This window comes from Diaporthe citri, assembly GCF_014595645.1.
Source record: "Diaporthe citri strain NFHF-8-4 chromosome Unknown scaffold_8, whole genome shotgun sequence".
In the NCBI taxonomy this organism is placed as follows: Eukaryota; Fungi; Ascomycota; class Sordariomycetes; order Diaporthales; family Diaporthaceae; genus Diaporthe; species Diaporthe citri.
Window position 1 is genome coordinate 1,283,754 of NW_025064853.1, and position 18,237 is coordinate 1,301,990.

Here is an 18,237-nt window from a genome sequence, read left to right on the forward strand (position 1 = left end):
AACCTTAATTAATAAAATAAATATTACAACTATATTCCCATTAAGCAATAAGATAAAGATTAGAATTATTACTAAAGCTATAAAAAAAGCTAAAATTACCTTAACTAATAAGAATAAAGATAAGCTTATTAATCTTGCTAATTCCTATAGCAAGATTATTATTAATAATGCTTATTTAATAAATATTAATAAGAATATTAATAATAACAACTCTTATTTGCTTAATATTAATAATAATTTAATTATTACTAATAATAAAGATAACTAAAATTAAGCTAATAAGATATTAATAAAGATTGCAAAAACCACCTTTAACTTTACTCTTATGCTAAGCATTAAAAAAAATAAGCTGCTTATTAAGATTAATTCCTATAAAATTATTAAAATTAATAAGCTAAAGGTTATAACTATAGCTTAAGCTAAAATACTTTTCTTAAATAATGCCATTATAATAGCTATTATTTAAATTATTAATAACTTTTAATATTAAAATAAGTAAATATTTTTTAATAATATAATTAAAAAGCTATATATTTATATTAAAAGCATTAAAACTCTTAATATAAAATTGCATAGCATCCTTAATAATAAGAATTATTAAGGTAATTATTATTTTAAATGCTAAATTATTATAATCTTTATAATAAATAACTTAATAAAAGTTTTAATTTTAAATATCTTTTATATATATTAAATTAAAAAAATTTAATTATTAAAGAATTAAATTACTATATTAACTTAGCTTTAAAACTTTTTATATTAAATTATTAATAAGTATATATAAGGCCTATATATAAAAAGACTTATTAAGAAATATACATTATTATTTAAGCAACTTAAATAAAAAATAATTATTAAGAAAATTAAAAAAAATAATAAAAAGTAAGAAAAGAACTTAATAAATAATTAAGCTACTTATAATACTTAATTTTAAGAAAATAAGAAGTAATTAAAGGAAAATAATTTAAAGCAATATTAAGTATATTTTAATAATAAAAATAAAGATAAAAATAATAATATTTATATTATAAAGATATATAATAAAAATAAATATAAGTTAAAAAGTTTAGCATTAACTTTATAAGCATTAACTTTCCTTATAAAAAAAAAATTTAAGATTAAGGCCCTTATATAAAAATTAATAATCTTTATAAAAAAACAACCTTAAAAGCTAAGTATTAAAAATAATAAATATAATATTTAAGGAATAATATAATAATAAAAATTATAAGTTTAAAGGGTAATATAATAATAAGGATTGCTAAAACTTACTTTAAAACTTATAAGTTATAATTTTAAGCTTTTTTAATAATACTTTTTTATAATAAAAATTATATATACTTAATATATAATAAATTATAATTTTAAGATTAATTATAATAAGGATTATATATATTTATTAAAAGAAGAGAAAAACTATAAGTATTAATAAGTATAATCCTTATTATTTAAAAGGCTATTTTAATTATCCCCTCCGAAGTACATAGCCTCTTAGAACTTAAATAGAACAACACCAATATACGATTGCTTCCCATACGATTATCGTACGTACGAGAGACCTACCAACACTTTTGCCCTAGACTCTACATGGCAGCCGGTCACACCGACCCCTTGCAGTGCATCGCCAACAGGAAAACGTGCACATGTCACGGTGGACCTCGATATGTACGGCCCCTCTCCTATCCCCAGTTCTTGTGATGCATAATATTTCGGTTTCCAGTTGAAGGCTCGGCAGGACTGTACCTGACGAGTGACACCAATATTTTCTACCATTCAACACACACCCTCCTCGTGAAGCCCCTCGAAGAATAGTACGCTTTGCTGCGCCGTCTCGTTCGTGATTCCAACTCCATTGCCTGTGGTTACGCTGATGTAAGTGGACACTCGCTGCAGTCTAACATGTTTGGCTTCTCGATCTGGTGGACGCCTCTGCTGGCGTTGCTAGCCATTGTGCTGGTGAGTAGCACAGAACCTCTCGTGGTATACTCTAATAATATTCTTAGGCCCGCTACGCATACTTGATCTGGTTTCATCCATTGTCCAAGTATCCGGGACCTAAGCTTGCCGCCTGTACAGAAGTAAGCTACTGAGAGTCTGCGGGAGGACCACCGGCGGCCTGTCAACTGACTACAATGGCATAGCTTTGGTATGCGAAAAGCTGGACTGGCGGCAAATGGCATGTCAGGATCAACAAGGCGCATCGAAAATATGGTAAGTGGTACCTCACGACCTGAGTAGTTGGTGGATATGAGCCGAAGTTGTTGACTTCACAGGCGACGTCATACGGATCGCGCCTAACGAGCTGTCATTCGCATCCGTTCAGGCATTCAAAGACATCTACGGCCCACCTTCCAAGACGCGGAAGCTATTTACCAAGTCGAATCTGTTCTACGACACTGGCATTCAGAGCATAGTATTCGAGATGGACCCGGATGAGCATGCGAAACAGTACAAACTATTTGCCCCGTCCTTCCGGGCGTCTGCGGTGCGCTCCCAGGAACATGTGGTACAGGAGCATGTCGACCTCTTCGTCGCGCAGCTCAAGTCCCGTGGAGAGGCGGGAATCGACGCAACAGCATGGTTCGAGTGGCTCGCCTTCGACATTATCGGCAGGTCGCGCCCTACATCCCATTAAGCCAAGCCCCAGCTAACAGGATCCACTCAGGACAGCTATCATTCGGGGAGTCATTTGGCGCTGTGAACAACGCCGAACCACACTACTGGGTCTCTCTCCTCCACGGCGCGACGTACGGCAGCAGTGTTGGCCTCCTGGCGAAGCGGATCGCCATCCTAGGTCCGATACTGCGGTGGGCACCGCGCTTCTCCCAGGGGGCCGCGAATGCCATCAAGGCCATGGAGCAGCACGCAGCGCTCACGCTTGAGAAGACGCGGTCTAGGATCAGGATGGGCAACGAGCACGGCGTCGAAGACTTCCTCGCGCCGGCGATCGGAAAGCTCAGCGAGGAGCAGCTTGCCCACCAAGGGTTTATGTGGGTGCCCTGATGCACTGTACCGCTCACCACAATATGAACCCCGGCTTATATCTGAGCCGTCTGGTAGCTTCCTCACAGCCGGCGCCGAGACCAGCGCGACCGCCCTCGCCGCCGCGGTATGGTACCTCTCCCGGCCGGCCCACGCCCACTGCCTCGCACGGCTGCAGGACGAGGTGCGCATCGGGTTCGCGCGGTACGACGACATCACGGGCGACGCGGTCGCCCACCTGCCGTACCTCAACGCCGTGCTCGAGGAGACGATGCGCCTCATGCCCCCCTCGCCCGTCGGCCCGCCGCGCGTCAGCCCGGGTGAGACGGTCGACGGCGTCTACGTGCCCAGGGGCGTGTACGTCTCCGCCGATATCTGGTCGTTCACGCGGGACCCGCGCAACGTAGAGGGCCTTGCCGGGCCGGAGGTGTTTGAGCCGTCGCGCTGGGTCGACCCGGGGAGGGGAAGGCCTTATTCGGCGCCCTTTATTATTGGGCCGAGGATGTGTATTGGTGTTAACCTGGCCTGGTTGGAGATGCGGGTTACGCTTGCGAAGATGGTGTACGCGTTCGATTGGGAGTTGAAAGATGAGGCCGAGGGGGATGACTGGCTCGAGCGGTGCCAACTGTTGCAGCTGTGGAAGAAACCGAAGTTGATGGTCCGGGTCACTCCGAGGTCGAAGGTCACATAAGGAGGGACTCTGCCAGCCCAAGTCTGCTCGGGACGAACGAGTGTATACCTATGTGAACTCTGACCAGCCGTACGAATACTTGATCTTTGAAATTTCGCCATCGCCATCCCCGTCACTAGCCTTCCTAGTTGGTCTCGTTGCTACGGATTAGAGTCTCCCGAGCCTAATATTGAAAACCACCCGCGCTCTGCGTGCTGATTTAAGGCGCAGAATGGAGCCACGAGACAACGCCGAACGCAAAAGCCTCCCACTATAGCGGTAGCAGTTAACAAGCCAGAGGAGACAGGACGTGCAAGAGTTGCCATTTTGTATCGCACGGACCAGTGTAGACATAACAAGAATAGATACAAGGTTGAAATTGATGATTATAATTATGGGAACCACTGTTACAAGAAACAATATGTCTGGTGGGGGGTGGGGGGTGGGGGGTGGGGGGGGTCTTCAAAGCGGCAAAGTTAACGTTACGTCGAGAAGGATCTGAGCCGTAGACAAGCATCTTGCCAACCCATGATCGACACATGCAATCGGCAGCCGCGGCTTACAACCGGCTGTAGGATTCAGTACAGTACCGGAAAATCACAGTAACCAACAGACAGGCAGGGGCTAGGATCTTCCCGTTTGGGCGAATGATCGGTGATTCTGCCCAGAAGGTCAAGTCTGACTGTTGGCGCTTGTGCGAAGGATCCCCGCAACGCCTCGCGGCGCGGCCAACATCCAGTGACATTGATACTGGAGCAGGCCAGTACTCAAATCCTTCGTCACTCCGATGTGTTGTCATGGAATTATCAACTGTGTCGAACCATTCTCATTCATTCTCTCGTACCTAGCACCTCGCAAGTCTTTTATTCGACATCGTCGCATTAGAATCACAATTCAATTTGTGCACGATGACTTCGAAGCTTGGTACAGCTTACGGGCGGAGGCTTGTGCCTCAAGTCGTTGATGAACTTGCTGCTACAGCCCCGGACAGAGTCTACCACATGAGAAAACCTTCGAAGAAGCCAGGGACGATCCAATCGTTGTCCTCCAATCTTCGGGCTCAACTGGTAAAACAAGAAGATACCCAGAACCTGGTGAAATAAGGATAGCTGGCCACATACTTCGCAAGGCTTGCCCAAACCTATCACAGTCACTCATGGATCCATTGCTGCCCATGACAACGATCACAACATCCCTGCTCCGCCCGGACGTGAGAAGCAAGACACAACCGTCTTCACGCTACAAGGCGAGAATCGTCGCTTGTATCTCATCTTGCCGTTCTTCCATGTAAGTCCAACTAAGTGATAGTGAACATGGGTCCTTGAACTGAGTGTCGCGCGCAGCTCGGTGGTTTTGTTTTCTTCATGGGTACGTACACACCTCGATACGAGAGGCTCGGTTGACCTAATGGTTTACTAGATCATGCCATTCTAAACAACCTGACGCTTGTGTTGGGGCCTCCACAGAGGGCTCCAGATGCTGAGCTGTTGAACGAGGTGGCTCAACAGCAGGATTTGCGTGCTATAATGGTTGTACCTGCCACTCCGGAGCAGCTCTTACACGACCCAAAAGGCATCGACCTGCTCAAAGGCTTAGAATTTGTTGGCTGCGCCGGCGCTCCCTTGCCTGGCCCCATAGGGGACCGTATTTATGGCATTGTGAGGCTTCGTATCTTCATCGGATCGACAGAGACATTCCCTCTGCCCGAGCTCGCCAAGAGCCCCAAGGACTGGCAATACCGTTAGTGCCCCAGCAACTTGCGAATTGCCATGTTGAGCAGATTTTGCTCACGCGTCTTAGATGAGTTCACCCCGGCTCTCAAACATGAGATGCGGCCCTACGACGCCAAATAATGGCACTTTCGAGCTGGTCATTATTGCCGACGAATCCAAAACCGCGATGCAGCTCCTGTTTTCCATAACTTGCCCGGTGAGAATCCGTTCTACACCAAGGATCTCTTCACCCAGCACCCGACGAAACCGAACCTCTACAAGTACTACGGCCGTAAGGATGATATCTTGGTTCTGGCCAATGGCGAGAAGGTCAATCCCATTCCCCTGGAACAATTGGTCCAGGCCGATGCATCTTTGAAGGGCGTCCTCCTCACGGGCAACGGTCGAACCCAGACGGTGTTGATAATCGAGCCCAAAGATACCCTGGACGATGCGGGTGGCACTCAACTGCTAGTCAAGCTCTGGCCGCGGAGCGAGCAGGCTAACGGCCATGTGGCTGGTCCTGGACGTGTTTCTCGCGGCATGGTCATCTGTGCCACGCCTGAAAAGCCTTTTGCCAGCACCGGCAAGGGGACCATTATCCGCAAATTGACACAAGATGACTACCAAGAAGACATCGATCGTCTCTACGAGGGCTCAGCTGGGAAACAGCGTCTCGTCACTATCAGTCTGAAGGCCAAACAGAAGACAGTCTACGAGGATGCGGATGTCATCGCTTTCCTTCGACAAGTCCTGGCCATCTCTTTCCCACCAGCCCCGACAATAGCAGAGAATGAGGATTTCTTTGCTAGTGGTTTGGACTCCATTCAAACAATGGAAATCACAGCCACTTTGAAGCACAACCTTCAAAACCTCACGGCAAACTCCGTGGCTTGGATAGTTCCGCGAATTATCTACCAAAATCCCACACTGACTCGTCTATCCAAGGTCCTGGGCGTATTCCTGAACGATGGCATAGCTTCTGGAGAAGACTCACTGGAAACCCGTGCTAGAACGCTGGATGACACAGTCGCCCGCCACATCAGGGACTTGCCCACGAAATCAGCCAGTCAGCCTGCGGCAGTCTCCCACAGGCAGTCAGTTCAGAAAATCGCCGTAATTGGCTCGACTGGCTACATTGGCAGTCACCTCGTCACTACTTTGCTGGACAACCCAAATAATTCTCACATATACTGCCTCAACCGCGGCAGTGCCGAATCAGCCAGGGAGAAGGCACTCAGCAAGCTCGACGGGAGTTACGTCTATGAACCTCGAGAGGCTCATCTTCCTGCAGGTGGATCTCGGTGCCCCGCGACTGGGCCTGGCCGAAGAGAAATATCAATTGATCCTCAACGAGGTAGATGTGGTGCTTTACAACGCATGGCGACTGGACTTCGGACTTGCCCTTCACTCATTCGATCCATTCCTCCGTGAGACTCGGGATCTCATCGACCTGTCCCTGTCAAGCTCGAAAAGACCGCCCATAGTCTTCGTCAGCTCGACATCTTCGGTGGCAGGCTTGGTCGGTGCCGGTCTGGCTGTGAGCTCTCGGCCGCCATGAACACCGGCTACGGACAATCGAAGCTGGCGGCCGAGAGGATTCTGACAGCCGCTTCACGCCAGTGCGCGGTACCTGTCTCAGTCGCTTCGTGTTGGGCAGGTCGGTGGTCTCAGCCACGGCGGAGGTGTCTGGGCCGATCAGCCATGGGTCTCGGCCATCATTCGCTCCTCGAAGACACTGGGGTCTTTCCCCAGCCCTGTCATGCCCATTGACTGGGTCCCGGTGGACACAGTTGCGACCACTCTCGAGCGCATTGTCCTTCAGCCTGGTGAAGATACGCAGGTACTCCAACTCTACAACGTTGTATCTGAGGCACAGGCTTGGACAATGCTGCTTGACGCCCTTGCCGAGAGTGACCGGCAAGCAATGTCAAGGGTTGTGTCTCTGCCAGACTGGGTCAGCGAACTCCGCGGATTGGCTGAATCTGATAGGACAGACGTCTCAGCATTGCCTGCGGTGCGACTTGTTGACTTTTACACAACGTTGGGAAGTGGTATTGAGGCCGCAGTCTATGAAACGGCGCATAGTAAAGCCATCGCCAACCAGAACCTGGGACCCTTGGAGCGAGAGATTCTAGCATCTTGGCTGACGAAATGGGATCTGTAACAAAACAACAGGCTTGAAATTTCGATGGCAAAGTTAGATCACTCATGTTGCAGGTTGAAATATGGGGCGGGGGGTAGACATCAGGCGCAGGGGCTATGATATTGCGCAGTATATGCATGCTGCTGATGCCGCTGTATTTGAGCTGTCAATCGCACATGCCAGTCCGACCGTAATTGTGAGGTGAACAAAGTCTACGGACTTCCCACTGATATCTCTGGTCGATCAGCAACCTCTCCGCTCAGCTGCTCCAGCTTACTTCCAGGCCAATTCTCAAAGGCCACGCCAGCTGCTGTGTACACGCTCATGTATGCTGCATGATGACTGACAGTGTGCGTAGAGGTGAATACTAAATCCTTCAAATGAGTTTCACTTGGGCCAAGTCGACGCCGACCCTTTCTCGTGTCAACAAGTACTGTTATATTGCAATCACACGCATACGACCAGCGTTTGCCTTCGTCCGCACGTACTACAGGTCCAGAAGATGGGACCAGTATCGACAAGTACAGCATCAATATATACCTAAGAGAAGTTTCACGAGCCTGTAAGCCCAGCATAAAATCGACAGCTCTGGCAAGGAATGGTCGGCCTAGTGAGCTGGTCGATTCTGGCCGAGCTGTCGACATGTAATCAGCGGTACTCCGGAGACTGTACTTGTTAACCTGTTGGACCTATTAACGCCGGAGACATGCTGACTGCGGTGGCGGCAGTTCCGGCCTTACACGAATACGGTAAACGGTTTTCCTCTTACAGCTGCTTTGTAACAGTTCCAAATAGTAAATGACCCAGTTCTGGGGGTGGTTTAAACCTATAGAACGGTGCATGCATAGTTCCTTTCTGGAAACAGTTCATTTGGGAAAGGTGCAGAGTACACACTGCCCATAAAGCGCCTTCCTCTAGAAGAGAGAAAGGCACGCCAGCCAGCAGCTAGCTAAAAGGAAAGGGAAGGGAAGGGAAGGAAAGGGAAGGAAATAAAGGGGGGGATAGAGAAGAGGCTAAGAAAGAGCTTGTTTAGATTGGAATGTAGGTGAAATTCAGGCGAGCTTTGTGTACATGATATATAAAAGGATGAGGAAGCAATTCTGAGTGGGCTATTGAAATGCTGAACCTTTCCTGCACTCTGCACTCTTCCTGCACCTTTTCTGCACTCTTCCTACACCCTATACCCTCTATGCACAATTCATATTTTGAAATTCTCCTACAAATGAGCCTTTTACTACTTGGAACTATTATAAAGCAGCTCTAGTAGATGAGCTGTGTGTCCCAGAGGAGGTTGTCCCAGAGGAGGTTATCCCATAGGTCGTTATCCCATAGGAGGTTGTCCCATAAGGGGTTATCCCATAAGGGGTTATCCCATAGGAGCTTGTCTCAGGATGGTATTCTAGAGGGCGTCACAGTTGCCGTACCTCTTGGGAAGGTGCTTGCTGTAGTGGGTCTTGCAAGCCTTCACCGGTGAGATTGGCGAATCCCTAATCCGTATTCGTCGAGTCAACGATGGTCGCCACTCCTTCTTCACCTCAAACTCGCCGCGAAGGGTGCGACCGCAGCTCATCAAGATGCAGGTGAGCGCCTGCTACTTTTGAGTCACGCGATGCGATATTGTGGTCCCTTGCAAGCTGCTGTGCCGCGGTTCGACGCGTCGGTACGTATCGCAAACGCCCCGATAGGCGGGTACCGGAGCAGTGTGCAGGCGTGGGAGTGGTGACTGTTGGCCGCATTGTACCAGGCGCGCTGACCGTCAACGGCGTAAGCGGCGAGCAAAAATCAGCCTGTGGGATCTACAATTATCGCACGGGACGGCGTGCTCCCTTGAGCTGCGGGATGCGGTGTTGTGGTGGTAGCCTGGAGGCGGCAGTGACGCGATCTGACGCGTTTGCCCGTAGCAAATACCGCTAGTCATGAACCCAGTCGGCAGGTGTCGGCGCGGCAAGAGCGACACACAAGGCAGGACAGAGCCAATAACACACGGTCGCAGTCGCAGTCACTGAACCATCACGATGGCGGCGGCGGCGGCTGCTGCTGCTACTGTAGATGACGGTGGCGATGCGTTGATAGCTTCTTCATGATGTCACCCGCAAGCGGATGAGCCAAGATGAAAAAGAGGCATCAGACTGATGGGGATATCAAAAATTCCGCCCAGGTCGGCCCCGAAGGACAAACCAGACTGGTCAGCGCCACGATGTGCTATGCAGGCTTTCCAACCTAACTACAGTGATTCTTGATCCACCGCAGTTCAGACAAGGTAAGTATGAAGAGAGAGAGAGGGAGAAGAGGAGGAAGAAGGGCGGGAGGGCGCGAGGTTTAAGTATTCGGAGGCAGAGAGTTCTGCCGCCTGCGTGTCCGTGATTTGACCGCCTTCTCCGCTTTGGGCTTGGCGCCACCTGGCTGCCTGGCCGGCTGGCCGGCTGGTCCGGGCGTCTGTGGGTCCATGCAGCTGGCAGGCGACCGTCAGCTCGGCTACCGATCGCCTGCCAGCTCGGCTGCAGCTCACCTGGCAGATTGGTGACTGCGTGAGGCGAAGGGAAGTGTCGAGGAGCTTGAGAGTGCATCACACACCGCGTGGATACCATTGTGGTATTCAATACTGAGGCTCATCCCATGGGCCGACCGCTACAGGAGCTTGACAGCTCGAGCGGGACCTCAGAACGGCGTGCCTCCCCCAAAGGTTGATGTGTTGCTGTGCCTCGCGCCTTCTCTTCAGTGCTCGTCTGTCGCCTCAACTACACCTACACCGTGTAGACCTGACGGCTCACAACGAGACCTCCGTCGACTTTCCATCCATGCGAGCCCGAAACTACAACTTCCATTGCATGACATACCATCCCCACGACTCCATGGCACATCTCTAGATACCCATTAGCGCAGCATCAACACCCGTCACCATGGGCAGACACGGCCCCCTAACGTCCATGGCGCTCGGCCGCTCGCCCTACGACGACATCGTCATGGGTGAGGGCGAAGGCGACCCGCGAGCTCCCCTGCAGATGTACGACGAGCGCGGCCGGCCCGTCAACCCGGAGACGCGCCGCATCAACCGCGACGTGATCCGCTCGCACAACGAGGTCATGCTGGTCATCGGCGTCGTCGAGGCCGAGAACAGCATCGACGAGGTCCGCGCCGAGCGCGCCCGCCACATCGCCCACCTGCAGCACGACACCCGCCTCGCCCGCCGCTTCGAGTGGGCCTCGCGCGCCTGCGAGCTCGCCGGCGTCTGGGGCGTCGCCGGCCTGCGCCAGCGCATCCTGCTCTACCGCGAGTACGCGCACGTCCCTGTCACGCGGCTGGTCCAGCACGAGTGGCAGCGGAGGTCCTTGGGCAAGCTGTTGTGGGATGGGCTGCCTGCTTTCGTGGTGGCCAACGCCATGGAGCTGCCTTTCACCGCCGAGCGCATCATGAGGAGCACTGCTCTTAAATGGGGCTTCACGTACATCCAGACCATGCTCAAGGTGTGGATCTTCCTGTCAAGGACATCACTGTTACCGGCCTCGAGCTCATCTTGGTTTCCAAACTGGAAATACTTCATCCCGTTTACATCATCATCCATCATCCCACCATGCCCTCTACCTACCACGCTCACCTCCAGGTCTGTGGCCTCATGGCTCGTGAGTATCGCCCTTGGCCTAGCCCCTGTCTTGGGTTTGTGGTTCACGGAAGGCATGGTCGATTGGGCGAGGGAGTTCTTTTACGACATCATCTACGATCTTCTACCAAATCCGTCAGGTCCGGAGCTACCGCCGCTCTTATCCAATGTAATTGTCCAACGAGCCTCGACCAATCCAGACGACCCTGTCCAGTCCCAGACACAGTCAGGCCCAGTCCCGCTCGCAAATGCCGCAGAAGCTGTACCGATCCGCGTTGGGCCAGCCGACTCCGAGGGGACCACTCCAGGTGAAGGAAACGTATGGGAGGTTCCCCAGACGGCGGAAAACCCTGCTCCGTCAGCAGCGGACCCCGATGCTCCCCCACGAGAGCGCAGCCAGTCTCCTCCCGCGCGAAACAACGGCGCCGGCCGCCCCGACACCCGTCGCCGCCCTAGCCACCGGCCCCAAGCATCCCAGACTGCTGACACCGATGACTTCACCGACGACGACGAGGACGCCAATGAGATAGTGTCCGCCACTCTCATCAGCTTTGACGTCGAGAACAACCCCGAGAATCCGGACCCCAACGACGCCAACATGCCGCCGGGCGTCTGGTCCGCGGAGCTTAGGCCGAACCCGGGCAACGAGTCGCAGGGCGGCGGAGCGGGTGGCGGCGGCGGCGGTGGAGACCGCGACGGTGACGACCGGTCCCGGCGCCCGCCGAGGCTGTACCGTGACAACGCGCTGACGCGGCTGCCCGCGACGCTGGCGGCCGACATGCTCGCGCGCAGGGCCGCGTCGCTGCTGCTCGCGCCGATGGAGGCGTTGGTGCTCAGGAAGATCGCCGAAAGCTGGTGCCGGCCGAGGGGCCTGTCGACGGCGGGCTTGTGGGGCTTCTCGCGGGGCATGGTGCTGAACCTGCTGGCGGTTGAGATAGTTCACTTCCTCTTCGACGCGGACTCGTGGGCGGCCATCTCGATGGTGTCGAACGAGTTTGTCGTCTCGTCTGCGGAGTGGGAGAAGATGCAGAAGGAGGAGCAGGAGAGGGCGCAGCGAGAGCGGCAGCAGCAGTCAGGGGATGGTGCTGCCGAAGGCCTGGATGGGACCAGGGCGAGGAACGAGCCGGCGGGTTAGGGGCTCGAGTTTGTAAACATGCTGAGAAACGGTTGGGCTCGTTGCCTCACGGGCGTTGTGCCTGCCTTCTCCAACGGGTTCGATCAGGCGCTCGGCAGCCTTGGTTGGCGAAGCTCCCGAGATCAGCAGGAATGCCAAGATCAGCAGGAACGCCGAGATCAGCAGGAACGCCGAGATCAGCAGGAACGCCGACCTCGTCGAATTCTGCCGGATCCCAATTGGTTCTGGCATGCCATAGCTACATCTTCGACGGCTACTGCCGAGGGAACGACAGTTCCGGTCAATCATCTCGTGCCAGTGCTGAGAGATTGCTACCCTAAGCTGAGCAATCCCCACGCCTGGCATGATACCTTTCGACAGTGGTTCGAAGAGGAGCCTGATCCCTGGAGGCAGGCTGTCCTAGACTATGTATTCCAAGAGCTTTGGAAAAGGGGCACGTTCCACGGATTGGCTCCCGTCATTGAGGGGCCTAATGTCCTACACACGGTGCGGACGGAGGAATTGCAGCACGGAGCATACGTGCAGATGGGACTCCCAGTTGAGATTTGAGATTTACCCGTACTGGTGATGAGGATCCAGTTGAGCGGATCTTGTGCGAGAATATCCATCGCAAACCAGCCGCTGAGAGGGACAGAGAGAGAGATTGTTGTGTGAGTGAGTGAGGAACGGGAGTGATGATTGCTCAACTAAATATGTACTACTCTGGCTTTGATGCATACCTTAACACTGCGAATTGATTCAAGCTGCACATCTTCGACGATGGAAGGATGACCTTGCTAGTGTCACTGCTCTTGCTTCACTACTGAACACGGTCGCTATTACTGACCCATGAGGGATTGCCACATGTGCTTTGTGTTATCATTCTGGCTACCCGGGTGAGCAAGTTCTCCAGCGTTGTGTCATCGGAGGCAGTGACCGCCATTTTGAAGCAGGGCAATATCGCTGTCGGCCGCACGATGGACTACTTTGACGCTTGCGGTTGGCGATGTACACCCGGGCTCTCCGTCATGTACGATGCGAAAGAGTGTAGAGGAACATGGGAATAATGACTGATACAGCTACATGTAAGACCTATTCGGGGATCACCTTTTCCTTCTTCAGCGTATCAAAGATGCTGCTCATATTTTCCCAGGTGTCGCAGTAACCAGTCCAGCTCAACTTTCGAGCCTTGCTCATACTTAGCACAACGTTGTAATCACGGCCCCAGGCGCAGTCGGCAAATGCCCAAGACGCCTTCTCCAGCGCCGAAGAGTCAAGGCCCTCACGTTCGCTCAGCTTCTTCCATGCCGCCTGCACATCCTTGTCCTGCGACCACTTGACCAGGCTCACACGCGTGCGAATGGAGCTCTGCGGCGTACGATCCTTCAAGCCGATGGTATCAGCTTGGACGGACAGAGGGGGGTTCGGCACCAATGCCCTCTCGTCCGCCAGTGGTGTAGGGCGCAGGAACTGATCCGCCGGCACCGTGAGCCCGAAGTATTTGGCCACGCGCGGCCAGAGGTTCATCCAGGACTCGACGTCACCGTTTGTGACACTGAATGCCTCGTTGGCCGCCGCCCTGGGCTCAAGCACCGCCCAACGACAGAAGCGCGCGTGCAGACCGGCATCAGTGAAGACAGTGACGTTCTTGTAAAATTCTTCGGCGCCAGGGAACACCAGCTCGGTGCCCATCTCCTTGCAGACAGCGGCGTAAAGGGCAATGGCACTGGCAAAATTCATAAAGTTGCCTCTGGCGAAGCCGAGCACTTCGTTCGAGTAGGTTACGTTCCAGCCAATGCCGTGCTTTTTGGTAAAGTCGTGCAGAATGCGCTGTTGCGGATAATAAAAGTTAGGAGGGAATGGCGGCGCTGGCATCCTGATTTCGTTTTTAGCAAGCTGTCACATTACCCGCGAATGGTATCAAAAGTAGAAGCGCTGTAGCATGCCAGGGATCCTCCTCAATCATGGGAATCTTGGTGCGTCCAAGGGCAACGCCGTACTGTTTGGCTCCGCAGACAAGGACGAACCGCTTTATACGGGGTGCAAGACCGTTAATCTCGAGCGCGTTGCAGAATGCGGCCAGCATATCGCCTGGTATGATATCAGCACTCAAACCATCTCACAGCTCCTGTACCATGAAAAACAAACTCACCATTGACGCGAGTGCTGTCCTCCTCAGTGTCCATTTGCAAATACGCGGCGTAAAAAACATAATCCACCTTGAGATCTTTGAGGTCACGAGCCATGTTCTCCGCGGTCGCGTTCAGATCCATATGGATATGTTGGGCCCGAGGACCAAAATCCTCCTTTACCGAGATAAGGTGAAGACCTTGGACCATTCATCTGGCCGGGAGCAAAGCTCCTTGACAATTTCCCGGCCAAGGATACCTAGAGCCAAGTGCATCAGCCACCCTGAGCCATTTCAAGGGATACGTGGAAGAGCCAGCTATTAGTATCAAAAAATCTTACCCGTAGCTCCTGTAATAATGGCGGTCGACATATTGGAGGCGGTGTATTTGAGAGTGTCTTCTCGATCTGAGAATACTAGTATTGACAAGTCTGTCAATGTCCGGTGTAGATCAGACCGGTAGACATTAATACCGTGCCCACGGAAAGGCTGGACGAAGCTGCACCCATTCCTCTTAAAGTCAATCTCGATCAGAAGGATTTGGCGCAGCGGATCATGGTGATATCATTGTGCAGCCACTCTGAGTTACATTACTTATCCCTCAGCGAACGTCGTCTCTCGCGCAAACACCGGCTCTCCCTGGATACCCGCACGGAACGTCACACGAGATTGGATGTCATGAGCATTGACACAAACAGAGTATGGAGGCGGGGCGAACAAGGAAATGAAAACGGTCGCACGCAGGGTGAAGTCGTATGACAGTCGAGCCATATGAGTGCCCCAGCGAAATCGAGCACTTGCAAGAATCCTCCTTTAATTGTTCAAGCACGGTTTCGCCCTTTCCTTGAAATCCACACTATGGGTATATTCAATTCCAAATGCGATACAGAGACGACTTCAGCGGAATCGCGTTTACTTCCTATGCCCTAATCATCCCTTCCTGTCACAACACATGCATAGACCTAGTAATTCAGCACATCGATAGAAAGGTTGGTCGAGTTGCCAGTGAGATTCCAGGAAGAATGAGCTGAGTGATGTGGGCGAAACAATTTTGAATTCACCGAAATACCGATATCCCGAAAGCAAAGCCCGGACGCGGTGACTGCACTCTCCTTCGTCCGCATGCCTAGTCGATGGCATTGAGCGCTACCAAAAGCTGATCCCGATGTTGTGGAGCGACACTGCGGGATTTCCTTTTCTAGTGACCCACGTCAGACAGCTGTGTTAATTAATCATTGAGATTTGGTCTCCTTAAACATTTGTATCCGTAGACGCAGGAACAATTATAAATATGTAGGAGATATCCAAAGCACGACGCCATGGAATCAAGATCTCTCAGCAAAGTTGAACAACGTTTGCATAGCTACTCTAACTCATCGAAATGTCTACCAACAATTTGAGGCTGACTATGATGATGGAGCGCAAGCCTGAGGTTAGCGAGGAGGAGTTCCACAGATACTGGACAGAGAAGCACCCGGCTATTGTCAACGAGTGGCTTGCGAAGCACGGTGTCGTACAATATGTTCAGGTGAGTCAGCAGACATAACCTTATGAATGTCATTATTAAAGGTCGGATCGATATTAACACAAGAATTCTAGTATCACCTACCATCAGCATTCCGCGCGCAGAGTGAGAAGGTCTGGACCGAGCTCGGATCCGAGAACGTCAGCGAATACGACGGCCACGTGGAGCTCACAGTCCCCAACATCGAGGCGCTGGAGAATGCCTTGGCTGATCCCTACTACAAGTCTCATGTGCAGCCTGACGAGGCGAAGTTTATCGACGCAAACGGGTGTTACCGCACATTTGGGTATCAGCAGATATACATCAAGGACAACAAAGTAGTCTCCAGCTAAGAAGGAGAGGGGTTGAGTAATCTGTATTTGTGTGGCACCGTCATACCGACAGACATACTTACTCGTACATCTTCTCATAACAGGTACCAATCCAACCTATTTCTACAATCGAAGTATGCCAGGTCAATAACATGCGAAAAGCGGAAAACTTTCTGTATTTTCTTCTGACAGTTCCCCGTTAGAAACGTCAACTACCCCAGGGTAGCTTGTGCGAGTCCCGTTCTCAAGTCGTCTCACGAGTTCACGTGATCGCATGGACCGCATCTATCTTCTTCCTCCTCTTTTGTCATCTTCGTCTTCCTCATCTTCATCGTCACTGTCGTCATCCCCGTTATTCTGATAAAAGTCCAACCTGTTTTTATGCAAAAGCTCTTCCAGCAGACCCGCAACCTCTTCATTATCCATGTCAGCAAACGCACTATGCGTACTGCCCTTGAGCCCCGCATCGTCGCCAAGCTTCAAGACCTGCGCGTTGCCGCCGTAGAGGTTGATCAACTTGGCTTCTAGCCGTGCCTGCTTCACGTACATGTCCGTCTCCGGCTTGTGGTCGCCGAAGACGAACTGGATCGCCGGCACTTTCGCCAGCTTTTTAAAGCGTTCCAGCGGCACCACAAAAGGTCCAAATGCACCGCCTTGCGTGATGTTCGCATTATCGGGGAAGACGTACCCAACGCTCTCGTACATCACGATGCCCTTGATATTGGTCGTGTTCGACTTGGTGGCCGTCATCATGGCCCTCAGCCCAGCGGCCGAGTTCGTCAGGTAGACGATGCTCTTGCCGACCTTCCCGGAGTCGGCAGCCACGGCGGCGGTGTAGCTGTGCAGCTCCACGTTCTCGACGGTGTCGATCTCCACGTACCTCGCGCTGGTCGCCTCCTGCCAGTGCTCGTCGCGGTCCTCGGTCGGGAACTGCACGTCGGGCCACCACTCCGGGAACCGCGGCCCGAAGTTCCACGCCGCGAAGTTGCCCTGGTCGCGGTAATCCGGGATGTAGGTCATCGGGACGCACGCCCAGTTCGCCCGGCCGACCCTCGGGCCGTCCCAGAGGTAGACCGGGTAGTTGCGGCGCAGGAACATGTCCTTGAAGCCTTCTCCGCCGTCCCATCGGTTCTGCCATATCTGTGTGCTGGCACTATGCCACATGACGAGGGCAGTCTGGCGGGGGCGGCGCGGAATGAAGTATTCCATATATCCGTGGTCGCAAGAGAGCGTCATGTTGTAGTAGTATGGACTGTGAATGATTCTCCCACCAATTTGGAACCCGCCTGATCTATCAAGAACGATCGGCCGCTTGTAATGTCCCGGGTTGGGAAATCCATCGTCAGCATCAATGACGCTGGCAGAAAAGAGAAGCCAGCACAGAAGGAAAGCCGCAATGTATTTGTTGACCTCGGAAATCATCTTCAAAGATGACTTGACCTTTGGAGGAAGGATGATATAAGCCGGGCTATCTCAATAGATGCCAGCGAGACAAAATAATGATAGAAAGCCCAGAAACCCAAGCAATGAATTGGAATCTGGCGAAATCAGCCCTTTGAATAGTCCGACTCACTGCCGGACACCGGCGACAGCGCATGGATTCCATATTGTAGAAGAGAATGAGGGTAGTATTGGATGCAAATTGCCGTTGTATGGGTCGCTTTTTGTTTCCCTGATAGATTTAGCCTGTAGTAGATGTTCCCCTCTTCCGTGCAACAACAATCTGGATCATGCCCCTCACACATCGTATGTCAGTCGATCAAGTTAACGACATTGGCTCCTAATTCCACACTTGTCTAGGCTTGATACATCCGATCTTGATTGCTGAACTGGGGGTATAGCCAACCCACGACCACGAATAGAAAACGCATTAAGTTTGAATTTAAGTCTACGAATAAAGGAATGACTTTGCAGGAAAAGCGCCGATCAAGCCGCGTACGCCCCACTTCATTTCATATAAAAGGTGAGAATCGTATAGCATCAACTTTCAAGTGACGTGCAAGCGCACGCGCTGCACGATGCGGACTAAGAAGATCGAGGAATAACCTGGG

At 51.4% G+C, this 18,237-nt stretch overlaps 6 protein-coding genes across 6 annotated transcripts; 4 read left to right on the forward strand and 2 right to left on the reverse strand.

Annotated features, from left to right (window-relative positions):
• Nucleotides 1-1,899: 1,899 nt before the first annotated feature.
• On the forward strand, nucleotides 1,900-3,673 carry INS49_014716 (uncharacterized protein; the record flags this gene model as incomplete). The annotated part of the gene is made up of 6 exons (XM_043175406.1): nucleotides 1,900-1,956; nucleotides 2,004-2,078; nucleotides 2,142-2,211; nucleotides 2,274-2,580; nucleotides 2,655-2,990; nucleotides 3,061-3,673. The coding sequence occupies 6 exons, from the start codon at nucleotides 1,900-1,902 to the stop codon at nucleotides 3,671-3,673; spliced, it is 1,458 nt and encodes a 485-aa protein (XP_043020363.1).
• A 1,505-nt stretch (nucleotides 3,674-5,178) lies between these two features.
• On the forward strand, nucleotides 5,179-7,531 carry INS49_014717 (uncharacterized protein; the record flags this gene model as incomplete). Its single annotated transcript, XM_043175407.1, has 4 exons — nucleotides 5,179-5,392; nucleotides 5,558-6,624; nucleotides 6,659-6,904; nucleotides 7,007-7,531. The coding sequence occupies 4 exons, from the start codon at nucleotides 5,179-5,181 to the stop codon at nucleotides 7,529-7,531; spliced, it is 2,052 nt and encodes a 683-aa protein (XP_043020364.1).
• A 2,879-nt stretch (nucleotides 7,532-10,410) lies between these two features.
• INS49_014718 (uncharacterized protein) lies at nucleotides 10,411-12,243 on the forward strand (the record flags this gene model as incomplete). Its single annotated transcript, XM_043175408.1, has 1 exon — nucleotides 10,411-12,243. The coding sequence occupies one exon, from the start codon at nucleotides 10,411-10,413 to the stop codon at nucleotides 12,241-12,243; it is 1,833 nt and encodes a 610-aa protein (XP_043020365.1).
• A 1,071-nt stretch (nucleotides 12,244-13,314) lies between these two features.
• INS49_014719 (uncharacterized protein) lies at nucleotides 13,315-14,495 on the reverse strand (the record flags this gene model as incomplete). Its single annotated transcript, XM_043175409.1, has 3 exons — nucleotides 13,315-14,052; nucleotides 14,126-14,313; nucleotides 14,375-14,495. 3 exons carry the CDS (start codon nucleotides 14,493-14,495, stop codon nucleotides 13,315-13,317), a joined length of 1,047 nt encoding a protein of 348 aa, XP_043020366.1.
• A 1,236-nt stretch (nucleotides 14,496-15,731) lies between these two features.
• INS49_014720 (uncharacterized protein) lies at nucleotides 15,732-16,207 on the forward strand (the record flags this gene model as incomplete). Its single annotated transcript, XM_043175410.1, has 2 exons — nucleotides 15,732-15,878; nucleotides 15,950-16,207. 2 exons carry the CDS (start codon nucleotides 15,732-15,734, stop codon nucleotides 16,205-16,207), a joined length of 405 nt encoding a protein of 134 aa, XP_043020367.1.
• Nucleotides 16,208-16,471: 264 nt separating this feature from the next.
• On the reverse strand, nucleotides 16,472-17,608 carry INS49_014721 (uncharacterized protein; the record flags this gene model as incomplete). Its single annotated transcript, XM_043175411.1, has 1 exon — nucleotides 16,472-17,608. One exon carries the CDS (start codon nucleotides 17,606-17,608, stop codon nucleotides 16,472-16,474), a length of 1,137 nt encoding a protein of 378 aa, XP_043020368.1.
• Between the last annotated feature and the right edge of the window lie 629 nt (nucleotides 17,609-18,237).